Here is a 25,563-nt window from a genome sequence, read left to right on the forward strand (position 1 = left end):
TTGCATTTCTCTAATGATTAATGACGGTGAGCATTCTTTCATGTGTCTGTTGGCAATCTGTATATCTTCTTTGGAGAAATGTCTGTTAAGGTCTTCTGCCCAGTTTTGGATTGGGTTTTTTTTTTTTTTTAATATTGAGCTGCATGAGCTGCTTGTAAATTTTGGAGATTAATCCTTTGTCAGTTGCTTCATTTGCAAATATTTTCTCCCATTCTGAGGGTTGTCTTTTGGTCTTGTTTACAGTTTCCTTTGCTGTGCAAAAGCTTTGAAGTTTCATTAGGTCCCATTTGTTTATTTTTGTTTTTATTTCCATTTCTCGAGGAGGTGGGTCAAAAAGGATCTTGCTGTGATTTATGTCATAGTGTTCTGCCTATGTTTTCCTCTAAGAGTCTGATGGTGTCTGGCTTACATTTAGGTCTTTAATCCATTTTGAGTTTATTTTTGTGTATGGTGTTAGGGAATGTTCTAATTTCATTCGTTTACATGTAGCTGCCCAGTTTTCCCAGCACCACTTATTGAAGAGGCTGTCTTTTCCCCACTGTATATTCTTGCCTCATTTATCAAAGATAAGGTGACCATATGTGCGTGGGTTTATCTCTGGGCTTTCTATCCTGTTCCATTGATCTATATTTCTGTTTTTGTGCCAGTACCATACTGTCTTGATTACTGTAGCTTTGTAGTCTGAAGTCAGGAAGCCTGATACCTCCAGCTCCGTTTTACTTTCTCTAGATGGCTTTGGCTATTCGGGGTCTTTTGTGTTTCCATACAAATTGTGAAATTTTTTGTTCTACTTCTGTGAAAAATGCAAGTGGTAGTTTGATAGGGATTGCACTGAATATGTACATTGCTTAGAGTCATTCTCACAATGTTGGTTCTTCCTACCCAAGAACATGGTATATCTCTCCATCTATTTGTATCATCTTTAATTTCTTACATCAGTGTCTTATAATTTTCTACATACAGGTCTTTTGTCTCCTTATGTAGGTTTATTCCTAGGTATTTTATTCTCTTTGTTGCAATGGTAAATGGGAGTGTTTTCTTAATTTCACTTTCAGATATTTCATCTTCAGTGTATAGGAATGCAAAAGATTTCTGTGCGTTAATTTGGTATCCTGCTCCTTTACCAAATTCATTGATTAGCTCTAGTAGTTTTCTGGTAGCATCTTTAGGATTCTCTATGTATAGTATCATGTCATCTACAAACAGTGACAGCTTTACTTCTTTTCCAATTGAGATTCCTTTTATTTCTTTTTCTTCTCTGATTGCTGTGGCTAAAACTTCCAAAACTATGTTGAATAACAGTGGTGAGAGTGGGCAACCTTGTCTTGTTCCTGAACTTAGTGGAAATGGTTTCAGTTTTTCACCATTTAGGATGATGTTGGCTGTGGGTTTGTCATATATGGCCTTTATTATGTTGAGGAAAGTTCCCTCTATGCCTATATTCTGGAGGGTTTTTATCATAAATAGGTGTTGAGTTTTGTCAAAAGCTTTCTGTGCATCTATTGAGATGATCATATGTTTTTTCTCCTTCAGTCTGTTAATATGGTGTATCACGTTGACTGATTTGCATATATTGAAGAAGCCTTGCATTCCTGGGATAAACCCCACATGATCATAGTGTATGATCCTTTTAATGTGTTGCTGGATTCTGTTTGCTAGTATTTTGCTGAGGATTTTGCATCTATGTTCATCAGGGATACTGGCCTGTAGTTTTCTTTCTTTGTGATATCTTTGTCTGGTTTGGTATCATACTGATGGTGGCCTCATAGAAGGAGTTTGGGAGTGTTCCTCCCTCTGCTATATTTTGGAAGAGTTTGAAAAGGATAGGTGCTAGGTCTTCTCTAAATGTTTTATAGAATTCACCTGTGAAGCCAGCTGGTCCTGTGCTTTTGTTTGTTGGAAGATTTTTTAAAATTAATTATTTATTTTTTTTGGCTGTGTTGGGTCGTTTCTGTGCGAGGGCTTTCTCTAGTTGCAGCGAGCGGGGGCCACTCTACATCGTGGTGCGTGGGCCTCTCACTATCGCGGCCTCTCTTGTTGTGGAGCACAGGCTCCAGATACGCAGGCTCAGTAGCTGTGGCTCACCGGCCCAGCTGTTCCGCGGCATGTGGGATCTTCCCAGACCAGGGCTCGAACCCGTGTCCCGTGCATTGGCAGGCAGATTCTCAACCACTGCACCCCCAGGGAAGCCCCCTGTTGGAAGATTTTGAATCACAGTTTCAATTGCAGTGCTTGTGATTGGTCTATTCATATTTTCTACTTCTTCCTGGTTCAGTCACGGAAGGTTGTGCATTTCTAAGAATTTGTACATTTCTTCCAGGTTGTCCATTTTATTGGCATAGAGCTCCTTGTAGTAATCTCTCATAATCCTTTGTATTTCTGCAGGGTCAGTTGTTACTTCTTCTTCATTTGTAATTCTATTGATTTGAGTCTTCTCCCGTTTTTTCTTGATAAGTCTGGCTAATGGTTTATCAATACTGTTTATCTTCTCAAAGAACCAGCTTTTAGTTTTATTGATCTTTGCTACCGTTTCCTTCATTTCTTTTCAATTTATTTCTGATCTGATCTTTATGATTTATTTCCTTCTGCTAACTCTGGGGTTTTCCTGTTCTTCTTTCTGTAATTGCTTTAGGTGTAAGGTTAGGTTGTTTATTTGAGATGTTTCTTGTTTCTTAAGGTAGGATTGTATTACTATAAACTTCCCTCTTAGAAATGCTTTTGCTGCATCCCATAGGTTTTGGGTCATCGTGTTTTCATTGTCATTTGTTTCTAGGTATTTTTTGATATCCTCTTTGATTTCTTCAGTGATCTGTTCGTTATTAAGTAGTGTGTTGTTCAGCCTCCATGTGTTTGTATTTCTTACAGATTTTTTCCTGTAATTGATACCTAGTCTCATAGCGCTGTGGTCAGAAAAGATACTTGAAACAATTTCAATTTTCTTAAATTTACCAAGGCTTGATTTGTGACCCAAGATATGATCTATCCTGGAGAATGTTCCATGAGCACTTGAGAAGAATGTGTATTCTGTAGGTTTTGGATGGAATGTCCTATAAATATCAATTAAGTCCATCTTGTTTAATGTATCATTTAAAGCTTGTGTTTCCTTATTTATTTTCATTTTGCATGATCTGTCCATTGGTGAAAAGGGGGTGTTAAAGTCCCCTACTAGGATGGTGTTACTGTCGATTTCCCCTTTTATGGCTGTTAGTGTTTGCCTTATATATTGAGGTGCTCCTATGTTGGGTGCATAAATATTTACAATTGTTATATCTTCTTCTTAGATTGATCGCTTGATCATTATGTAGTATCCTTCTTTGTCTCTTGTAATAGTCTTTGTTTTACAGTCTATTTTGTCTGATATGAGAACAGCTACTCCAGCATTATTTTGATTTCCATTTGTATGGAATATCATTTTCCATCCCCTTACTTTCAGTCTGTATGCGTCCCGACGTCTGAAGTGGGTCTCTTGTAGACAGCATATATACAGGTCTTGTTTTTGTATCCATTCAGACAGTCTATGTCTTTTCATTGGAGCATTTAATCCATTTACATTTAAGGTAATTATCTCTATGTATGTTCCTATTACCATCTTCTTAATTGTTTTGGGTTTGTTATTGTAGGTCTTTTCCTTCTCTGGTGTTTCCTGCCCAGAGAAGTTCCTTTAGCATTTTTTGTAAAGCTGGTTTGGTGGTGTTGAATTCTCTCAGCTTTTGCTTGTCTGTAAAGGTTTTAATTTCTCTGTCAGAGCTGAATGAGATCCTTGCTGGGTAGAGTAATCTTGGTGTAGGTTTTTCCCTTTCATCACTTTAAATATGTCCTGCCACTCCCTTCTGGCTTGCAGAGTTTCTGCTGAAAGTTCAGCTGTTAACCTTATGGGGATTCCCTTATGTGTTATGTGTTATTTTTCCCTTGCTGCTTTTAATGTTTGTTCTTTGTATTTAATTTTTGATAGTTTGATTAATATGTGTCTTGGCGAGTTTCTCCTTGGATTTATCCTATACGGTACTCTCTGTGCTTCCTGGACTTGATTAACTATTTCCTTTTCCATATTAGGGAAGTTTTCAACTATAATCTCTTCAAATATTTTCTCAGTCCCTTTCTTTTTCTCTTCTTCTTCTTGGACCCCTGTCATTCGAATGTTGGTGCATTCAATGTTGTCCCAGAGTTCTCTGAGACTGTCCTCAATTCTTTTCATTCTTTTTTCTTTATTCTGCTCTGCAGTTTTTTCCATTATTTTATCTCCCAGGTCACTTATCCGTTCTCCTGCCTTAGTTATTCTGCTATTGATCCCTTCTAGAGAATTGTAAATTTCATTTATTGTGTTGTTCATCACTGTTTGTTTGCTCTTTAGTTCTTCTAGGTCCTTGTTAAACGTTTCTTGTATTTTCTCCATTCTATTTCCAAGATTTTGGATCTTTACTACCATTATTCTGAATTCTTTTTCAGGTAGACTGCCTATTTCGTTTTCATTTGTTAGGTCTGGTAGGTTTTTGCTTTGCTCCTTCATCTGCTGTGTGTTTCTGTGTCTTCTCATTTTGCTTAACTTACTCTGTTTGGGGTCTCCTTTTCACAGGCTGCAGGTTCTTAGTTCCCATTGTTTTTGGTGACTGTCCCCAGTGGCTAAGGTTGGTTCAGTGGGTTGTGTAGGCTTCCTGGTGGAGGGGACTAGTGCCTGTGTTCTGGTGGATGACGCTGGATCTTGTCTTTCTGGTGGGCAGGTCCACGTTTGGTGGTGTGTTTGGGGGTGTCTGTGGCCTTGTTATGGTTTTAGGCAGCCTCTCTGCTAATGGGTGGGGTTGTGTTCCTGTCTTGCTAGTTGTTTGGCATAGGGTGTCCAGCACTGTAGCTTGATGGTCGTTGAGTGGAGCTGGGTCTTGGCGCTGAGATGGAGATCTCTGGGAGATTTTCGCCGTTTGATGTTATGTGGAGCCGGGAGGTCTCTTGTGGACCAGTGTCCTGAACTTGGCTGTCCCACCTCAGTGGCACAGCCCTGACACCTGGCTGGAGCACCAAGAGCCTGTCCTCCACATGGCTTTTGCAGCTTAAAGTTCTTTATCGCCTTTTAAATCACCCAACAGCAAAGATTAATTTCTCCCAGGTTGGTCTGTGGGTTGGCTGCAGTGGAATTTAGGTTTGATTCATGTGCTTTTCATTTCCAGGGCTCAGGTGGAAGAGCATCGGCACAGGGGCATGCTTTTCTCCTGGTGCAGGAAGGAGCACCGATGATAGCCATTCTTCAAAGCAGTTTTAGGTTCACAGCAAAATTGAGTGGAAAGTACTGAGTGTTCCCATATATACCCTATCCCCCACTGCATACAACCTCCCCCACTATTGACATCCTGTACCATAGTGGTACATTTGCTACAATCAATGAATCTACAGTGACATATCATTTTTACCCAAATTCCATAGGTTACATTAGGATTCACTCTTGGTGTTGTACATTCTATGGATTTTGACAAATGTATAATAACATGTATCCACCATTGTAGTATCGTACATAATAGTTTCACTGCCCTAAAAATTTTCTGTGTTCTATGTATTCAACCCTCCTTCCACAACTCACCCTTGGCAACCAATGACCCTTTTATTGTCTCCATAGTTTTGTCTTTTCTGGAATGTCATATAGTTGGAATCATATAGTATGTGGCGTTTTCAGATTGGCTTCCTTCACTTAGTAATGTGCATTTAAGTTTCCTTCATGTCTTTTCATGGCTTAATAGTTCATTTCTTCTTAACCCTGAATAATATTTCATTGTTTGGACATTCAACAGTTTATCCATTCACCTACTGAAGGATATCTTGGTTGCTTCCAAATTTTAGCAATTGTGAATAAAGCTGCTATAAACATCCACGTGCAGGTCTTTTCATGGACATAAGTTTTCAATTTATTTGAGTAAATACCAGGGAGCACAGCTGCTGGACTGTATAGCAAGAGTACGCTTAGTTTTGTAAGAAATTGCCAAGCTGTCTTTCAACGTGGCTAAACCATTTTGCATTCCTGTCAGCAATGAATGAGCATCCCTGTTGCTGCACATACTTACCAGCATTTGGTGTTTTCAGTGTTTTAAATTTTTCCATTGTAACAGGTGTGTAGTGGCATTTCATTGTTGTTTAAATTTGCAAGTCTCTAATGACATAGATAGATAGATGATAGATAGATATAGATAGATAGATAGATAGATAGATAAGAGTCTAGCTGTGTTCCTAGAAAGAAGAAATTGATTCTTCATTAGACAGCTAGCATTCTGATATACATTGTAAATAAAAGGCACTGAAGGTATGAATTTCACGCTGAGCACTGCTTTAGCAATTCAGATTCTGTTATGAGGTATTCTTGTTATCATGATTTTCTGGATTTTCCATTATTACTGTTGTTTAAAATGTCCAACTGGTCAAGGGTTTTGTTTCCTGATTCCATTATTAATTTCTAGTTTTACTGCATTGTGATCAGATAATGTTGTCTGTTTTATTTCTGTCTTAGAATTTATTCATGTTTTCTTTTTTTTATTCAAGTTTTTCTTGTGATCAATTTTGTAAATGTTCAAAGGGCACATGAAGAGAAAATGAGTTTTCTATTCTCAGGCTATAAAGTATGTTTTCAGGCTATAGAGTACATTTCTATTACATCTTCCATACTAAGAACGTTATTTAGGTATTCTCTATCCTTTCTTTTTATTGTTTGTATTCTTTTAAATTCCTGCCATAGATTGAGAGAGGTGAGCTAAATTTTATGTGTTTATGTTTTTCCTTATAATTCCTATAGTTTGATATCAAAATCCATCAAAGATATCATGCATGAACACACACAAAATGACAGACCAATAATTTCTAAATATTAGGAAACCAAATTCATCAGCCTTTTAAAAAATAATAATACACCATGACCAAATAGGGGTTATTCCAGAAATGCAACAATGACTCAATTTTAGGAAATATATTATTATTATAATTCAATATATTAATACTTCAAAAGAGAAAAACCATATGATTATCTCTATAGAAGCTTAAAAGGCATGTAATTCAATTCAATATCTACTGATTTCTTTAAAAATTCTAACTAAAACAGAAACAGATGGACACAAAAAAGTCTATCTAATAATACCATTCTTAATCAGGAAACAGTAGCAAGCTACTATGTAACTTCAAAAGGTTTACTATTATTTTGATTATTTCATAACAAAATGTTATGACATCAAATCTTGTGACCTAGGAGCAATAAAGTCATGTTGAACAATTATGGTCCTATTTTTATACTCAATACTATACTTCAATAAAAATCAAGGTAAAAAATGTTCTTACTCTAAGTAGTATATCAAAGAGTCAAAATACAGACATACCATGGGGAAAAGCTAGCTCTTAAAGAATCATTTGACTGGTTATCAAGTATTGCAGTGGGACAAATTTCTGGTGATAAAGACTAGGTTATTAAGATTTGAAACCCCTTTTATAACTGTGTTACCAAACTCCCAGTCCCACTGTACCTGTTTCTTTCACGAGATTCCAGATGTCTCTGCATTTATGGATCTGATCAAGTGCACGATTCAGTAACATGGCCTATTTGGTAAGAAAGCCATGAGAAAATTAGTCTCAACAAAACCAAACTTTAAGCAAATAAAAATATCATTTTCACTAAAAACAGTTAAAAGTAAAACTATAGAAAAATGAAAGTATAAACTGAATATTTGGAATTTATATATAAATATTAGCCTCTCTCTATATTTTTTTACTTTTCCTTAATGTTCCAGGAAAATGAGGATTATATAGAAAATCTTGAACATTATCAATTTCTTTAATAACCTCGGATAGAAGAGAAGCACTTCCAGAATGGTGGTATGAGGAGAGCCATGGATCCTCTCACCAGCAAAATTACCATAACTGGTGAAAATTTTAAAACACAATCATGTAAAGTCTCAGGAAATTGCCCTGGGGGCATATAGCAAACGGGGAAACATCTATTCCAGGAAATCTACTAAGTCTCAGTAAGAACAGTGAGTACCTGTAGCAGTTGAGCCATGATCTGCTCACTCTCCCCCAAGCTCAGTGTGATGTAAGTGCACTTTAGGTGGGTGTGGCCAAGAAGATGGGGCTCACTCTATCTTTAGTTTCCAGGCTAGGGATGACCAGAATGGGCATGCTGCCAGTATCTCTCATCCCCCTCCCCAAGATCTGTATTGCATGAGTTCTATTATAAACAAGCACAACTGAGAAGACTTGAGCTCTCTTCTTCTACCCAGTCCCCATACGAGACATTGCAAATTGAGACTACTGGGTCTCAGTTGCCCTCACCTCAGCTTGCTTATAAGATAGAGTTTCCATGCTGGAAGAGGCAAGCCAAGAATGCTAGGGACTACGACTTTTGCCTAGCCCTGACTCATAGAGATGTATTGTCACTCTGATACAAATGGGTCACTGTCCCTGCCTCTAGTTTCAAAGCAGTGGTATAGAGTTTCTGCTCAGGAGGAGAGGAAGGTCATTAGAAGAGTGAGCTCTGTAGTCACCCTAAGGAGACTGACTTTTATTGAAATAGAACTTGAGGAGTTCGAGTCTAAGGGCACTATAAAAAAACGTGGAGATTTTGGTGTGGGCAATTAAGAGGAGGCTGGTAACTAATGATATCGACAAGCTAAACAGTAGACCAGCTAGAAGTTTACAGAGAGAACCAGGGGAAGAGAAAGCTAAGAAGATTCCCTATCCCTTCAAAGGGGCCTTACTTTAATTGGATCAGGCTGTGGAGCAATTTATGCCAAAGAGCATTTTCAAACACTCACATGCATGTGCGTGTGCATGCGTGCGCACGCACACACACGCACACACACAGCAGTCACCTAATAATTAGTCAAGACTTACATCTGTGTGTGATACCAATAAAAGAAGCCCATTCAGAAGCTTAACAGGGAGATCACAGAAAGAGATAGTCAAAAATAACCCTGCTAAAACTTCTTTCATCCCTTTTCAGGGGAGGGGTCAGGGTAACTGCAAAGGCAAAGACTGTAATCTCTGATAAGTAGTATCAGAAGGTGTATACTACTATACAGCTGTGGGAAATAGGCTGCACTGAGCTAGCCCAGCCAAGTCACTAAACAAATAAACAAGCAAATATTAACAGCAAGTCCCAGATGGGGGGGGGAATCAGTATCCAAAGATGTTCCAACATATTATGCAAACTGTCCAGTTTTCAACAAAAAATTATAAGATATGCAAAGAAACAAGAAGTATGACCCATACACAGGAATAAAGTAGGCAACAGGAACTGACTTTGGAAAGGTCCAATGTTGGAACTTAGCAGACGCAGATTTCAAAGTAGCTATTCTAAATATGTTCAAACAACTAAAGGAAACCACACTTAAAGAAGGAAGGTATGATGACAATGTCAGGAAATGCAGAATCTTGATTAAAAAGGCAGTGGGATAACATATTCAATGTAATGAAATAAAATATCAGTCATCCAAGAATCTAATATCCAGCAAAACTATCTTTCAGAGCTGAAAGCAAAATAAATTCTCAGATTAAAAAAAGCTGAGAGAATCTTTTTGCTAGCAGAACCATTTTATAAAAATGCTAAGAGAGGTTCTTCAGGCTGAAAGCAAGTGACACCAGATAGTAATCTGAATCCAAATGAAAAAACAAAGTGTACTGATAAAGGTAATTATGTAACTGTAAAAGAAAGTGTAAATATATATTTCTTCTTTCTTCTCATTTTAAAAAAACAACTGTATAAAACTATATATAGTTTTTTTTTATACCATTTCACCAACCCAAGAAGAAAATACATTCTTTCTCAAGCACACATGGCACTTTATCCAGGACAGACCATTTGTTACGCCACAACACAGACTTCAAATAAATGTAAAATAACTTGAAGTCGGGCTTCCCTGGTGGCGCAGTGGTTGAGAGTCTGCCTGCCGATGCAGGGGACACGGGTTCATGCCCTGGTCCAGGAAGATCCCACATGCCGCGGAGCGGCTAGGCCCGTGAGCCATGGCTGCTGAGCCTGCAGGTCTGGAGCCTGTGCTCTGCAACGGGAGAGGCCACAACAGTGAGAGGCCCACATACCACACACACACACAAAAAAAAACCAACTTGAAGTCACACAAAGTATGTACTCTGTCCACAGTGGAACAATATTAGAAATCAGTAAGATAATAATAAATTTGGGAAACAAACATGTGGATATTAAACAATAGATTCCTAAATAAACAATGGGTCAAAGAAGAAATCAGAATGAAAATGAGAAAATACTTTGCAATGAATGAAAAGAGAAAAACAAACAAACCAATACTTATGGGATGCTGCTCAAGCTATGATGCTATGGTCTGAATGTATGCCCCCAAATTCATATGTTAAAATCATACCCCAAAGGTGAAGGTATTAGCAGGTGGGGCCTTTGAGAGATGCTAAAGTCATAAGGATGGAGCCCTCATACATGAGATTTGTGCTTTTTATAAGAAGGTTCCAAAGAGATCCTTGGCACTTTCCATCATGGGAGGACACAGCAAAAAGGTGTCAGCTATAAAGGAGGAAGAGAGACCTCATCAGAGAACACAACCATGCTGGCACCTTGTTCTTGGGACTTCCAGCATCCAGAACTGTGAGAAATAAATTTCTGTTGTTTATAAGCTACCCAGTCTATTGTGTTTTGTTATAGCAGCTTGAATGGACTGAGACAGAAGATTGGTACTGATTGGTGGGGTGCTGCTGTAACAAATACCTAAAAATATGGAAGCAGCTTTGGAACTGGGTAATGGGCAGAGTCTGGAAGAGTTTGGAGGTGCATGCTAGAAAGTCTACATTGCCGTGAATGGACTGTTAAGGGAAATTCTCTTGAGGACCAAGAAAGAGAAGAGGAGAGCTGTAGAGAAAGCCTCAGTTTTCTTAGAGAATATCTAAGTGGTTGTGAACTGAATGTTGGTAGAAATATGGACAGTAAATGTCATTCTGATGAGGTCTCAGATGGAAATGAGGAACATTGGAAACTAGAGGAAAGGAGGAAAGGCCATCCTTGCTATAAAGTGGCAAAGAGCTTGGCTGAATTGTGTTTGTGTTCCTAGCGTTTTATAGAAGGTAGTACTTGTGAGCGATGAAATTGATATTTGGCTGAAGAAATTTCTAAGCAAAGTGTTGAAGAGTGGCTTGGTTTCTCTTGAATGCTTATAGTAAAATGTGAGGAGAGAAATGATTTAAAGGTGGAATTGTTAATCAAAAATTAAGCAGAGGGGCTTCCCTAGTGGCGCAGTGGTTGAGAGTCCGCCTGCCGATGCAGGGGACACGGATTCGTGCCTCAGTCCAGGAAGATCCCACATGCCACGGAGCGGCTGGGCCCGTGAGCCATGGCCACTGAGCCTGCACGTCCAGAGCCTGTGCTCCGCAACGGGAGAGGCCACAACAGTGAGAGGCCCGCGTACCGCCAAAAAAAAAAAAAAATTAAGCAGAATTTTAAAATGTGGAAAATTCTTAGCCCATTAATATTGAAATAAATAAGAAAGCGTCAAAGGGAGAGAACACCAAGGGTGTGGCTGAATTGATAAGGAGATCGCTGTGGATGAACCTTCTCAACAGAAGCTAGGAGCTATTCATCAAGACAATGGGGAGATTGGTCAGCCATCTAAACAGAAGCCAGGACCTATTGTCCAAGGCAAAGGAAGAATAACCTCAACAGCAGATCAGAGATCTTTGGGGCTGGCCCTCCCATCACGGGCCCAGAGTGCAAGGGCCTGCGGGGCAGAAGGATTTCAAAGGAGGGGCCCACTGTGGCCCAGAGCCATCTCATTTCCTGGGCTGTGCTCCTCAAATTCCCACACCATGCTCCTCGGACACCCCAAGTGCAGCACAGGCTGCTGTGGTTGTCCCTCCAGAAGGCACAGGTTGCAAACCTCTGGAAGGCATCAGCTTGGTGTTTTCTCCCCAGTATTCAGAGTGCAAGAGCTGGGGGGCACTGCTGCCCTCTCCTAAATTTCAAAAGATGCCCCAGAGACCGTCAGGGCCCAGGCAAAGAACCTCTGTAGGGGAGAACCACTGCAGAAAGCCCTCACTAGGGCAATGCCCCACAGAGCCTTCTACCCCAGACCAGTAGAGCCACCTTGTGGAATTCCAGCCTGAACCCTAACTTGTGAGAGCTGCAGCATGTACTGCACCTGGCAGAGCCATGCAGGTGGGGTCTAGAGGCTTGGGGGCCCAACTGTAGCCCCAGTGGGTTCAAAATGTGGGGCACCAAGACAAGGAGGATTGTTTTTAAGCCTTGGGGTTTAATGTTGTTTTCCCCATTAGGTTTTGGGCTTACCTTTGTAAGCAGCTCTTTGTAGGAAACTGCCCTCAGCAGGAAACCCCTTTTCTTGTCAATTTAGCAAAGCTATATTGTAACTAACTTTTAAATCAGGCATCCCCATGCTCTACTCATCTTTGGCCCAAGCACACCTTTCAAATCTTTTGATCACACAATACCTTGCCTAACCTGTTGGTTCTTTCCTTAGATCAAAGAAGTAGAAATGAAGGATAAGTAATTAACAGAAGACCAGATCTCTTCCCTAGCTTTCCCTTCAGTAACAAATTGTCCTGTTCTAGGAAAAAGATGTGGTTCCTTGGTAACTTACAATTACTATATATATTTTAAAGCATCCCTCACTTTCCCCAGCTCATACTCAGGAGACTAGATGCAAAGTTGATAGGATTATGCAGTCTATCTATATTGCTTCATAATATACTTATCTGGAAATACTTCAGTTGATGAGGATTTAGAGAACAAGGAACAGATGTAAATAATAGAATCCAACAAATCTTCATTAGAGAAAGAGCACCATGGTCTAACTCATAGGGGCCAGACTAACAAGGGGAAAGGCAGAAGTACATCTTCAATTATCTAAACAGATATCCTTTCAAAAGCAAAGAAGATTATAGAAAGGTTACTAGGTTAGAGAGTTCTTAGGAAACATAAGTGTGTGCAAGAGAAAGAACACAGGAAAAAAAGAACAGTGTTAGAAACAAACAAAATAATTAAGGATCATACTTAAGAGTTTGTGAAATTTCCCTCACGTCAATTTGATCTCTATTCACTGAGATACAAATTTAACAGACTCAGGACTACCAACTTAAGAGGGAAAGCTTTTAAAAAGTTAAAACCTCTATGTGAAAACAAGATGTTATTGTTTTCTTAGTAAAGCAAAAGACCTTATTTTGAGAATACCACTGAAACAGAGCTCGACCCTGTGGGGCCCTCCTGGGGAATAAAAACCTTTCCATTCCCCCATTTCTTGTTTGTAGAATAAAGGCTTTCAGCCTCCTAGACTTTCCCTGAGTTCCAAAGGGCAGATTCAAATAGTTACTAATTAGAAGAGTGAGGGAATGCAGAAAAAAAAAACCAATAGTGCAGGATGGTGGTCCTGGTTCCTCCTTGGGGGATGTGGATAAAGTTTGATATATATCTCTGAGTTCTTCTACAGGAACTAAGGCCCCCGCCCAGGTGGAGGATGATAACTTTAGGCTGAGCACAAGTATTTGGACCCCAGACTGGTTGGAACCAGAAGGCTGATGATTGACATTCCTGGAACACCATCCTGTTACCTCACCACCAACCAGTCAGAGGAGGGTTACACACTCTGCATCACCTCCCCCCCAAATTTTACATATAAATACTTCTTCCCTGAAATCCATTGGGGAGTTTGGGTCTTTTGAGAATGAGCCACCCGTTCTCCTTGCATGGCCCTTGCAATAAGCCTTTCTCTGCTCCAAACTCTGACATTTCAGTTTGTTTGGCCTCACTGTGTGTGGGGCATACGAACTTGAGTTCGACAACATCCTTACTTGTTAAGAAGCAAAATGTTTGTTTTGGTTTTGCTCTGAGGCTCGTAGATTCGTTTTTTCATCTTCTTTTACAATGGAGAGGTTTCTAAAAAGAGGCCCCTTTACTCCTCAGGACAACGACTTTATCTTCTTTATCCCCAGTACCTAGCAGAGTGCTTGGTACTCGTATGTTTTTCGAGTTGAACTCAACAAGGAAGAGAAAGGAAAGAAAATATGTTGGCAGAGATCTGCTAAGAGTTTGTTCCAGATGTGAAGAATCACATAAAAGAACAGATTAACAGAAGGAAGAGAATAAGCACCAAGAAGGATTTTATACCAACTGGAAAGAAAAGAAGCTGGTAGGTATGGGAAATTGGGATGTTTTCTTTGTCTAGGGAAGAGAAAAAAGCAGAGAGACCTAGAACTTAAAACCATACAAAAATGCTAGTGGTCCAACTTGGTGACAACTTTCTTAGCTTGAAAGAAGGAAGGTAAAGAACTAAAGGCAAACCAAAGAATACTCTGGTAGATGGGAGAGCAAGATGTTGATGTTGGTATCTCCTAAAAGGGGTAAGGTTTAAGCTGAGAGTGGAATTCAGGCCAAAGTAGGAATTCTGTCTTCTTCTTGTTAAAATTGAGTTAATGACAAAATATTTAAGAATGTGGGCCAAAGAAAGCAAATGCAATTGAGAGACGAAAAACAAGCCAACTAAATAATTTCAGATGGCTATCAAAGCTGTGGAAGTAAATGAGTGCTTCCTTAGAGGATGTGTGAAAGGAAACAGAAATAGAGAAAACACTCCTATGGACCACATGTGATCACAGGGAGATGATGAAGATAAAGAATATTTCAACAGAACTACCATATGACCCAGCAATCCCACTACTGGGCATATACCCTGAGAAAACCATAATTCAAAAGAGACATGTACCAAAATGTTCATTGCAGCTCTATTTACAATAGCCCGGAGATGGAAACAACCTAAGTGTCTATCATCGGATGAATGGATAAAGATGTGGCACATATATACAATGGAATATTACTCAGCCATAAAAAGAAACGAAATTGAGCTATTTGTAATGAGGTGGATAGACCTAGAGTCTGTCATACAGAGTGAAGTCAGAAAGAGAAAGACAAATACTGTATGCTAATACATATATATGGAATTTAAGAAAAAAAATGTCATGAAGAACCTAGGGTTAAAACAGGAATAAAGACACAGACCTACTTGAGAATGGACTTGAGGATATGGGGGGGGAAGGGTAAGCTGTGACAAAACGAAAGAGAGGCATGGACATATATACACTACCAAACGTAAGGTAGATACCTAGTGGGAAGCAGCCGCATAGCACAGGGAGATCAGGTCGGACCTCCTGGAGGGGTGGGATAGGGAGGGTGGGAGGGAGGGAGGGAGACGCAAGAGGGAAGGGATATGGAAACAGATGTATATGTATAACTGATTCACTTTGTTATAAAGCAGAAACTAAAAAAAAAAAAAAGAATATTTCAAAACAGATTCAGAAAAAATGGTCCATGGCAAGGGGCATTTTTAAAAAAGGAAGAGGCCAAGCCAAATGTGACCTTTCCTTAGGAAGGAAGTAGCCATTACAAATCTTTGAAATCAAGATGTTGCTAGAATGGAGGGAAGGATTCTTTAAAGAGAATCAAAAAAATTGCATCAGGGAAAGCAAACATACCAAACAGCACACTGAATGCTTGTGTTTTCCCTGAAGGTTGCACATTACCTGTTCGGAAATTGTTGAAGCTTTTCTCCCTTGCTCTAGATCAACTGCAGATGCCACAAGTAAACATGTTTTCTGTGCAATCAGAACTGCTTGATCAGAAGGACAAAACTGGGACAGCTGATAAGAAATAACCAGAACATCAATGAATAGTGAGAATTCTGCCAGGTGAACACAAACAATCAGAATGAAAATCAGCAAAATCCTGTCTGAATGACAAAATTCAGCTGGAAAAGCACATCTCACCTTAAAAATGATATAGACTATAACACTGATTTATGGTTTTAATTTTCTATTACTTTCTATTGTTTTTTAGCACCTTTCTAGAGATTAAAAAGCTTCATTTCTTCACAATTTTCCTATCTTTCCCAGTGACAAGTACTGTCATTTGGCCCTGTATTTCTATCTAGTGATTTACTTCTTGGTTTACGTTGTAATTTCTAAGTGATTTTCCCCCTGGCAAATAGATTTCCCCTTTGCATTGAATAGAGCTGAAATTAGTACCTATATTGCTCATGGTTGAAAGAGACAATGTCAAATCTTGACAGGCATTAGTCATAACCTCATCATTAAACCTTGTCCTCCAGCTTTAGAAAAAAATCCCATGGGGTGTGCTCAGAGCAGGGGGCCTGAAGAAATGGCTCCTCTGTTTACAACACACCCAACAGAAATCTGAGTTCATTGTGACAAGGGGCACAAACTTGTGGCCTTCCTATGAACAAATACCCAACACATACCCCCCTGTAGCTCCACATGGCTTCTGGGTAGGACCAGTGGGACAGGTCTCAATATTGGAAGAAAAGCTACAGTATTTAGTGGGGAAGTTTGCCACCTAGAGCCAGTGAGGTCCACATATGAGTGGGCCGTAAGTGGTCTTATAGACATAAAGACTTTGAATTTTTTTATTCAAGGGAAAAAAAAATAGATTCCAACTATATGCCATTCTGGAAAAGGCAAAACTATGGAGACAATAAAAAGATCAATGGTTGCCAGGAGTTTAGGGGGGAGAGGGGAGCTGAATACACAGAGTACAGAAGTTTTTACTGAGCAGTGAAATACTTTGTATGACATTATAATGATGGATATATGTCATTGTACTTTTGTCCAAACCCATAGAACGTGCAACACTACTCACTTCAGTAAAGTGAACCCTAAGGTGAACTGTGGACTTTGGTTTTATGATGTGTCAATGCAGTTTGTCCTCGGTTTAAAAAAGGAAAGGGGGCTTCCCTGGTGGCGCAGTGGTTGAGAGTCTGCCTGCCGATGCAGGGGACACGGGTTCGTGCCCCGGTCCGGGAGGATCCCACATGCTGCAGAGCGGCTGGGCCCGTGAGCCATGGCTGCTGAGCCTGCGCGTCCGGAGCCCGTGTTCCACAGTGGGAGAGGCCACAGCAGTGAGAGGCCCGCGTACCGCAAAAAAAAAAAAAAAGGTATGACTGTTGATAATGGCTACGCATGTGTCGGGACGGGGTATATGGGGGAATTTCTGTACCATCCTGTCAATTTTGTTGTAAACCTAAAACTGCTTTAAAAAAAAGTCTCAAAAAAAAAAAAGAGAATTAACACTCAGGGTAGACATTTTTGGCAAAACTTTTGTTTCACTTATATATGTATGCATATTATATATGTGTGTGTGTTTGTTGGACTGTAATGTAAAAGGTATTTTTTAGATCAAAAGAGTTTGCAGGCCACTGTAGTTAAGTTATACTAGCAAATAAAAGCACAAATTAACCTCAAAAAAAACCCCCAAACCTCCCAGCTTTGTAGTACAGTAAAATTCTAAGCTACTTGATTCTAACATGGAATCCGACTAGTGCTATCATGAATGTCAAAACTAAAGCTAATTTATTTCACCTAATTAAAATGGCAATTATACCTAAACTTTCAAACATTATTTCTTAATCTCCCCCAATATTTAGTGATCATAATCATCACCATCATTTAACTAATAGCATTTCAAGACACCCAAGCTCTGTACATCTCAGGTGACTCGTATATAAAATGAGGGAGTTGTGCTAGATTATCTCTATAGTTCTTTCCAGTTCTAAAACATTTAATCTACCTCAACATATCAGACTGCATACTCCTGAATGTGTATGAGGGATATTCTTTGCCACCTCTCTTTTCATCCTCTAATCAATACTTGATCCTTTTTCTGGCATTTAACCTCTACCTTGGAGGATAACAACTATTTTAAAAGGCTTGTAACTGCAAAACAAGCTCACAAATCCTTACACACAAAACCTGTTGGAAAAATTATAAAGTAGGTCCAAGCTTCGTAGCATCCTTTTAACCTCCTGTTGGCCCCATATACCTATTCAATATTCCTACAGACTTATACCCGTAACCCTTCCTAATGTTTTGGTAATTGACAACTTCTTAGAGTATTCCCTCCTAAAGACAGTTATATTTTTTTTATTTTTTATTTTTTGCGGTACACGGGCCTCTCACTGCTGTGGCCTCTCCCATTGCGGAGCACAGGCTCCGGATGCGCAGGCTCAGCGGCCATGGCTCACAGGCCCAGCCGCTCCGCGGCATGTGGGATCCTCCCGGACCGGGGCACGAACCCGCGTTCCATGCATCGGCAGGCAGACTCTCAACCACTGCGCCACCAGGGAAGCCCAAGACAGTTATATTTTGATACAGGTTCTGAGAGACTGAAATTCCTTTAAAGATAAAGGAATAAGTCTCTTATGGTAGAACTTCAGGCTCCATGATGGTTGTCTGTGATATTTCGGTATGGGGAGACCTGCCTCATGTTCTCATATTATACCCTATAGGGATCAAATTCTCCTTAGGTCATTCCTGCTTAAACATATATTAAAAGTTCCTAGATTAAAAGCCAATCTCACTCTATACTTAGTCATTGACTATACCCATAGTGGTCATATCCTTGTTGTGATCCATATGTGAGATACTTGTTGGAAGAGACTTACCTTATAAGAAATTATGAAAAACTCTCTCATTGTCACTGGGTCTTTGTCACATTGCACAGCCAAGTTCCAAGCTGAAAGTTAACATGAAATAACATAATTATGAAAATTTACTGTTTAAATCTGTACCATTATAATCTCCACTACCTACATCTTTAATATTAACACACTAATGAGTGGTTTCTCAGTGGTTAAAAGAAGTTAACTTTAGGTTTTCAGAGAAATTTTTTCCAGGTAAATTTAGAGACTTCTATCACTTCCAATCTTTAATTCTAGGACAGTGGCCAATGGAGATAGTGTTGGATTTTTTTAAATTGGGGACGTATGATAAATTCTTAGTTGGCACAAATCCATCTAAAAAAATGAGGATCACACTGAGGAGTTCACCGACTTCAGCTGGTGGAGCCCCCAGTAGGCAACATTCAGTATGATCTTTACCTTGGAAAATCAAAATTAAAATTCAGTAAAACAAGTACTAGAAAATAACTTTTCAAACTTCCAGAAGGTCAAAGTCATTAAACCTTTCTATAGTTTAAATGTTTGTTATTTTCCATTATTTGCATGTTTCCCAGAAGCCAGATTGCTGTATTTATTCCCTTTTCTCCTAGATTAGAGCCCCAGTAAACCCCATAAAGCAGAAAAAGGTCCATGTAGAACCAGTTTACTTTGTGACACTGATGCTTAATTGCTCTTGCTTACTTATCACTGTAGTAACTACCTCCACAATTTCGTAAACATTTTTATTGAAATAGAACCTACATAAAGTAAATTACACAACTCATAATTGTACAGCTTGACGAATTTTCACAAAGTGTATATATCCATGTAACCAATCCAGATCAAGGAAAATCTTGATCATTACCAGAAACCCAGAAGCACTCTCACTTACCCTCTTCAAGTACGACTCCCTTCAAGGGTAATCACTATCCTAAGTTCTAACAGCGCCAATTAGTTTTGCCTGTGTTTTTGTTTTTGTTTTTTACTATATATAAATGGAACCATGCAGTATATACTCAACATCTGGCTTCTTTTGCTCAACATTATTTTTGGGAGATTCATTCATATTGTTGCATGTAGTTTATTTTTCATGAATCACACTTAGAGACAAATTGGGCATTCTAGACCAAGTTTAGAAGCATAACCTTGGGGACCTGTAGTTCTAATTCATCATTTTATTCTTAGATCCATTTCTACGGAAAAGGAAGAAAACTAGTATTTAGTGAGTACACAGTATGCCCCAGGTAAATACACTGTTTCTTTTAAAACCCATAATAACCCTATGAAGTATGTATAATTGTCCCCATTTTTATAAATAGTGAAACTGAGATTAAGCAAGTTATCCTTGTACCCATAGCTACAAATGGAAGATCCAGAATTTGAATCCACATCTGTCTGATTCTACCACCCCACAATGTTTCCCATAGCCACAGAATTTCCTTTTACCCATTTTTCGAAACCAATGAGCTTCATTAGTCCTTGAGCCTGAAGTTGAGACTTCTCCATCAAAATACTGAACAAGTTTCGGGAGTGCTGCAGTCAAACAGGAAAATCTGATATTGAGGTCTTTTACTTTATACTCTAGCAAAGTTGTTAACCCTGCTTTAAAAACAGTCAAACATGAGCTTGAATTTAGAAAGTTCTTTTTCTATGCGTGTGCATGGGTGCGTACCAAAAGTAATTTAAATGACAAAAAGCATTACCAAGCTCCAAGAAACTGTTAACTCAAACTCTGGGGAACAAACACACCTTTGGAGAGATTTAGAATTTTAATTAGAGCAATCATTCACCACCTGAGGTAGAAAGATATGATTTATGTGTAAGGAAACAAAGAAGAGGAATAATCATTTAAAACACTGAAAAGGAGATTGAGGATTGGAAGAGTATTGATAGGTTGGCATAATATTTACTGTGCTCCTACAGCAAGCACAGTATGGAACCAGAATGTGCCGTCATCATCAGAAAGCATTTATTACATACTCATGTGCCCTTCTGAGAGATAAGAATGCCAACAGAAAACGTTTTCTCTTTTGAAAAGCTGTGGTTTCTAAACCACTTTGCTACATTTACACCCTGTTGACAGGTATTTGAAGTATAAAATTGAACTACTGCAATAAATGGAACAGAATTTCTAAGATATGGAGTTTTTGGTGTGTTTTAGACATAAGGAAATAGGTACATGGGCAGTAGAAATTGGAAGACCTATTAGGCAAAAGGGACACTAAGAAAGAAAGCATGGAGTTGGAAAAAGGAATGCAATGTAGCTAGGAAGTTAGCTGAATGAAGTGGATAGGGAGGAATTAGTAGATAGAGGAGATGACACAGACTTGGATAGACAGATGGACAGCTTCAAAACAACAGAGTAAACAATCTGAATTTGATTCAGAGAACATGAAAATTAGCAGAGCTCAGAATACTTTTATTTGTCTTGACCCTTTTTCACCTGTTCAATTTCTAGGTTAGGACCAAGTGGCAATAGACATGGAAGGGAAGGAGGGAGGGAGAGAGAGAGAGAGAGGGAGGGAGGGAGAGAGGGAGGGAGGAAGGAAGGAAGGAAGGAAGGAAGGGGAATGTCTTTTAAAAAACTGGAATAAAAACAGAGGTGAAATCACATTTGGAGATGAATGCTAATGATGACAAACTTTTCTCTGCTTGTGAATAAATAAACAGGTATACTGCTGTGACAAGTGTTAGTAAAAGCATGAAGCTTAACTCAAACACGAAGCCCGAGTCAGTGTGCTCAATGTACTTGGAGAATTTAATAGAGGATAGAGGCAAAATGAAGGAGTGAAAATAACCAAGGAGATATTTACCTGTATTCAAGCAAGTCAAAAGTCTATACATTTCTTTCTTTCTAAAAAATAAAGAAAAGAGTATTTTCATACTGTTCCAAAGCTTTACTACAGAAAAGTACCAAAAAGAGACTCTATATTTGCCTGAGAGCAGCTCAAGGAAAATGTAAAATTGTCAAGTTTGTTGTTCAAGGCTCCAACCTATCATTTCAACACTGTTTTTCCTCATTATAGGATACTGTTCATCATCTCCAATGTCCTCATATTTTTTTTCTCTCTTCCCCTTCTACACCTACTCTCAAGCAAAGGATTTCAATGACTGATAAGGTTTTATATTACAGGGTCACAGAATTTGAGAGCAGGTAGTGATCTCTGTGATTTTCAAGCTTTGGTTTTTTTTGAAGAGGGGCAACTGGAACCTGTGTTTCAAATAAAATTTTATAAAAGTCTAATATACAAGAAGAGACAAAAGTGTACCTGCTCTGGTTGAACCAGTGGTAGGTGGAGGCCTAGAGCCTCAGCTTCCTGGAAGCCCCTGAGGCAGTGCCACAGAATTTCCAGGTTTCTAAGGAATATAGTTTAAAAACCACTTATCCATACCCTTCATTTTACAGATGAGGAAACAGATCTGGAAATGCGGGATGATCTGTCTAAGGTTACGCAATGACAATGTCAAGACTGCTACTACCTAGGTTTCTTGACCCTTTGTTAAGCTTCTTTAGGGGGAACATACATTTTAACAGAGAAAAACATCCCACTATGCTTAAACAAAGGATTGAATATGGAAGTATCGGCAAACTCAACTAAGGAAGTTTATAGTAAGTAGGGTAGAACACCCTACAAGACTGGCCTTATCAGGAGAATGTCTAGTATTATACAATACAAACTGTGCTTCAGGAAAAGTAGCAGCTTTTTTAGGGATAAACATTAAACATCTGCTTTATATAAAGTAACTTCTAACAGTAAATTTTATTAATCTGAATTTCAGCTGAGCTAAAGTGGACTTCACTATTTAATTCAGTGACTATATAAAATAATCTAGGGAGGGTCCATTAATGCAAATAAATAGTACAAATAAGAATGAGGACATGGAAAGGGATGTATAATCTACTTGAGACAAACTGCTTTCAAAAATTGTAGCACACAAATTGTTAATACTTAGGTAGATACTGTAATTCAAAAACATAAGATTTTTAGAAGAGGACAGAACTTCAGAAATTTTCCAGTTCACCTTCTTTTATCTAATAGGTGAAGAAAATAAAGCTTAGAGAAGTTAAATAAGTTGTTATTGTCTAAGGTAAATCAGAAGTTAGTGAAACAGCTGAAACTAGAACTCAATTCTCTGACTGTTCCCACTGAATTAGGCTTTTTTTCTTTTATAAGTTAGTCTAATCTATTTGTTAAATCAGGTCCTGACCTCTGCTTGAAAACACTGCTAGTAGATGTGCTTTATTACTATATTTACTTGAGAACAATAAAGGTATATTTATAAAATATTCTGTAATTAAAGTTTGTCATTAATTTGAACAAGATCCCTTTCCTTTTCCCCATCTTTAAATTAGTTTTAATGAGTGGGATTTGACTGTGCATCACAATTACATGGAATATGAAGCACCTTTTAAATCCAATATAAGATCTTCTTGTAAAGAACCGATATTCAGCCATTTAAATAAATTGAGTGGCTATTATGTGCTAGATACTGTCCTAGGTTCCAGAGATACAAAGATAAATACACATAGTCCTAGCCTTTGAGGAGCTCTTTCAATCTATTAGCTATCAAGATTTAGTCTCTGAGTTTATTTCATTTTTTAACTTTTTATTGTTGAAAATTTCAAAGATGCTTAAATTTAACAGATGAATGAATCCCCATGTATGCATGGCCCAGCTTCAATAATTATTAACTCATCATCAATCTTATTTTAATGATACCTCCACCTACCCCCTCTTCTCCCATATTATTATTATTTTTTAACATCTTTATTGGAGTATAATTGCTTTACAATGGTGTGTTAGTTTCTGCTTTATAACAAAGTGGATCAGTTATACATATACATATGTCCCCAAATCTCTTCCCTCTTGCCTCTCCTTCCCTCCCACCCTCCCTATCCCACCCCTCTAGGTGGTCACAAAGCACCGAGCTGATCTCCCTGTGCTATGCGGCTGCTTCCCACTAGCTATCTATTTTACATTTGGTAGTGTATATATGTCCATGCCACTCTCTCTCTTTGTCCCAGCTTACCCTTCCCCCTCCCCGTATCCTCAAGTCCATTCTCTAGTAGGTCTGTGTCTTTATTCCCGTCTTGCCCCTAGGTTCTTAAGAACTTTTTTTAAAAAATATTCCATATATGTGTGTTAGCATACAGTATTTGTTTTTCTCTCTCTGACTTACTTCACTCTGTATGACAGACTCAAAGTCCATCCACCTCACTACAAATAACTCAATTTTGTTTCTTTTTATGGCTGAATAATATTCCATTGTATGTATGTGCCACATCTTTTTTATCCATTATCTGTTGATGGACACTTAGGTTGCTTCCATGTCCTGACTATTGTAAATAGAGCTGCAATGAACATTTTGGTGCATGACCTTTTTGAATTATGGTTTTCTCAGTGTATATGCCCAGTAGTGGGATTGCTGGGTTATATGGTAGTTCTATTTTTAGTTTAAGGAACACCCATACTGTTCTCCATAGTGGTTGTATCAATTTACATTCCCACCAACAGTGCAAGAGAGTTCCCTTTTCTCCAAACCCTCTCAAGCATTTATTGTTTGTAGAAGCAAATTCCAGACATCGCATCATTTCATCCATAAATATTTTAGGATGTATCTGTAAGATATAAGGATCCTTTTAAAAACATAGCTATACTACCATTATATGCCTAAAAGTTAATAATTTCTTAATATCAAATATTTGGTCATTACTCAAGTTTTCAATTATCTCAATATGGCTTTTTTTTTTTTAGTTAGTTTGAGTGCCCTTCAAATGGATTCATAGAGCCTGTAAAGAAGGGGCAAAACTTACCATATATGTCTGGGTAAAATTTGTATTATGAAAAAAGTTATGTCATCAATCTAATATTTTCTCAGTCATAGATAGTTCCCAAAGAATTTAGCTAAAAAAATATATTGCCTCCAGGTATAAATATACAAAGCAAAAATGAAGTAGTGATACACTATTACAGAGTTTTTGTCCAAGTAGAGAAAATAGAGATAGGTGGTATTTCTCTGAAAGTTATCCCTAGTCAAGACCTTGAATAGAGTTTTCTTTTAAATCATTAGGAGGAAGTGAATTTTGTGAATGAAATATGGGTGACCCGATTCTCCCATGAATTGTTAAGTTCTTTATATCTTATGCCATAGAAACTGTGAGCAGAAAGATATTTGAATACTCCCAGATGAGCTGATATAGAATCAGAATCAACAAGCCAACCCAGTTATTTATGTTTCTGTGGGAAAGTAAGAGCTAAGAGCTATGTCTATATTTAAGTCTCCTGTTAAGAAAGGGGGAAACACACACAATATCATAATGAAATCATAATGAACATTATTGAGGGCGTGGTAAATGCCTGGTACTATTCTAAGTGTTTTACACGTATTTATTCATCAGGTCATCACAGCAACCTCATAAGGTAGGTACTATTATTATACCCATTTTACAGATCGGGAAACAGAGCCCAGGTTACATATCTAGTAAGTGGCAGAGCCAAAATATGAACCCAGGAAGACTGGCCCCAGAGCCTATATTGACCTTACCCAGTATACTATATATCTCTCAATACAAGGTTTCTAGTGAAAGTTGTTATATTTTTTCTAATGGTGAATACATCATTTCTGTTGAATTATAACTTACTTGTTTTCAGATTCTGGCATTTGAGAAACTTGTGGAAAAACAAGACGAAGCAAACACCTGTATGATAAATAAAAAAAGGGATGCTTAGGAAGAAATATGTGAAAGAATATATATCAAGTTATTAATCTTGATTAGCCCAGGAGGCAGAAGTGAGAAAAGAGAGGTAAAAAAGGAGATTATTTTATTTATAGGTCTTTGTATGTCTTAATGGTTGCAATGAAAACATACCAACTTTGTAATTTTGGAAGAGTAATTTAATAAAATAATTTTAAAACGAAAGTGTTGCTTATGACAAATTCTTAAATAGTTCCACAGTTTATATAATTGCCCCAAATCACCTGCCAGAACATCAGATATAGTGTACAAGTCTTTTATATTTTTCTTTCTATAAAGGAACCTGGAACTGGCCTTTGGGTTCCACATAAACTAGGATGAATATTTTTTGAAGGGATCTGGTGGCATGATGACAAA

General features: G+C 38.3%; 2 protein-coding genes across 2 annotated transcripts in view; both read right to left on the reverse strand.

The window, feature by feature from the left end:
• Positions 1–19,957, reverse strand: part of LOC309797243 (testis-expressed protein 11-like) — an 85,342-nt gene extending 65,385 nt beyond the window's left edge. Inside the window, exons 1-4 of the mRNA XM_082610801.1 lie at positions 19,896–19,957; positions 18,456–18,526; positions 15,523–15,639; positions 7,485–7,557 (exon numbers count right to left, since the gene is read on the reverse strand). Coding sequence (XP_082466927.1) covers positions 7,485–7,557; positions 15,523–15,639; positions 18,456–18,526; positions 19,896–19,899 — 265 coding nt within the window. The 5' untranslated portion in view covers positions 19,900–19,957. The remainder of the gene's footprint in view (positions 1–7,484; positions 7,558–15,522; positions 15,640–18,455; positions 18,527–19,895) is intronic.
• A 66-nt stretch (positions 19,958–20,023) lies between these two features.
• LOC309796202 (testis-expressed protein 11-like) overlaps positions 20,024–25,563 on the reverse strand; it is a gene marked incomplete at both ends in the record, with an annotated part of 235,507 nt that continues 229,967 nt past the window's right edge. The window contains 2 exons of the mRNA XM_082609260.1: positions 20,024–20,048; positions 25,093–25,149. Coding sequence (XP_082465386.1) covers positions 20,024–20,048; positions 25,093–25,149 — 82 coding nt within the window. The remainder of the gene's footprint in view (positions 20,049–25,092; positions 25,150–25,563) is intronic.

Source organism: Mesoplodon mirus, assembly GCF_964341445.2.
Source record: "Mesoplodon mirus genome assembly, chromosome: X".
Lineage (NCBI taxonomy): Eukaryota > Metazoa > Chordata > Mammalia > Artiodactyla > Ziphiidae > Mesoplodon > Mesoplodon mirus.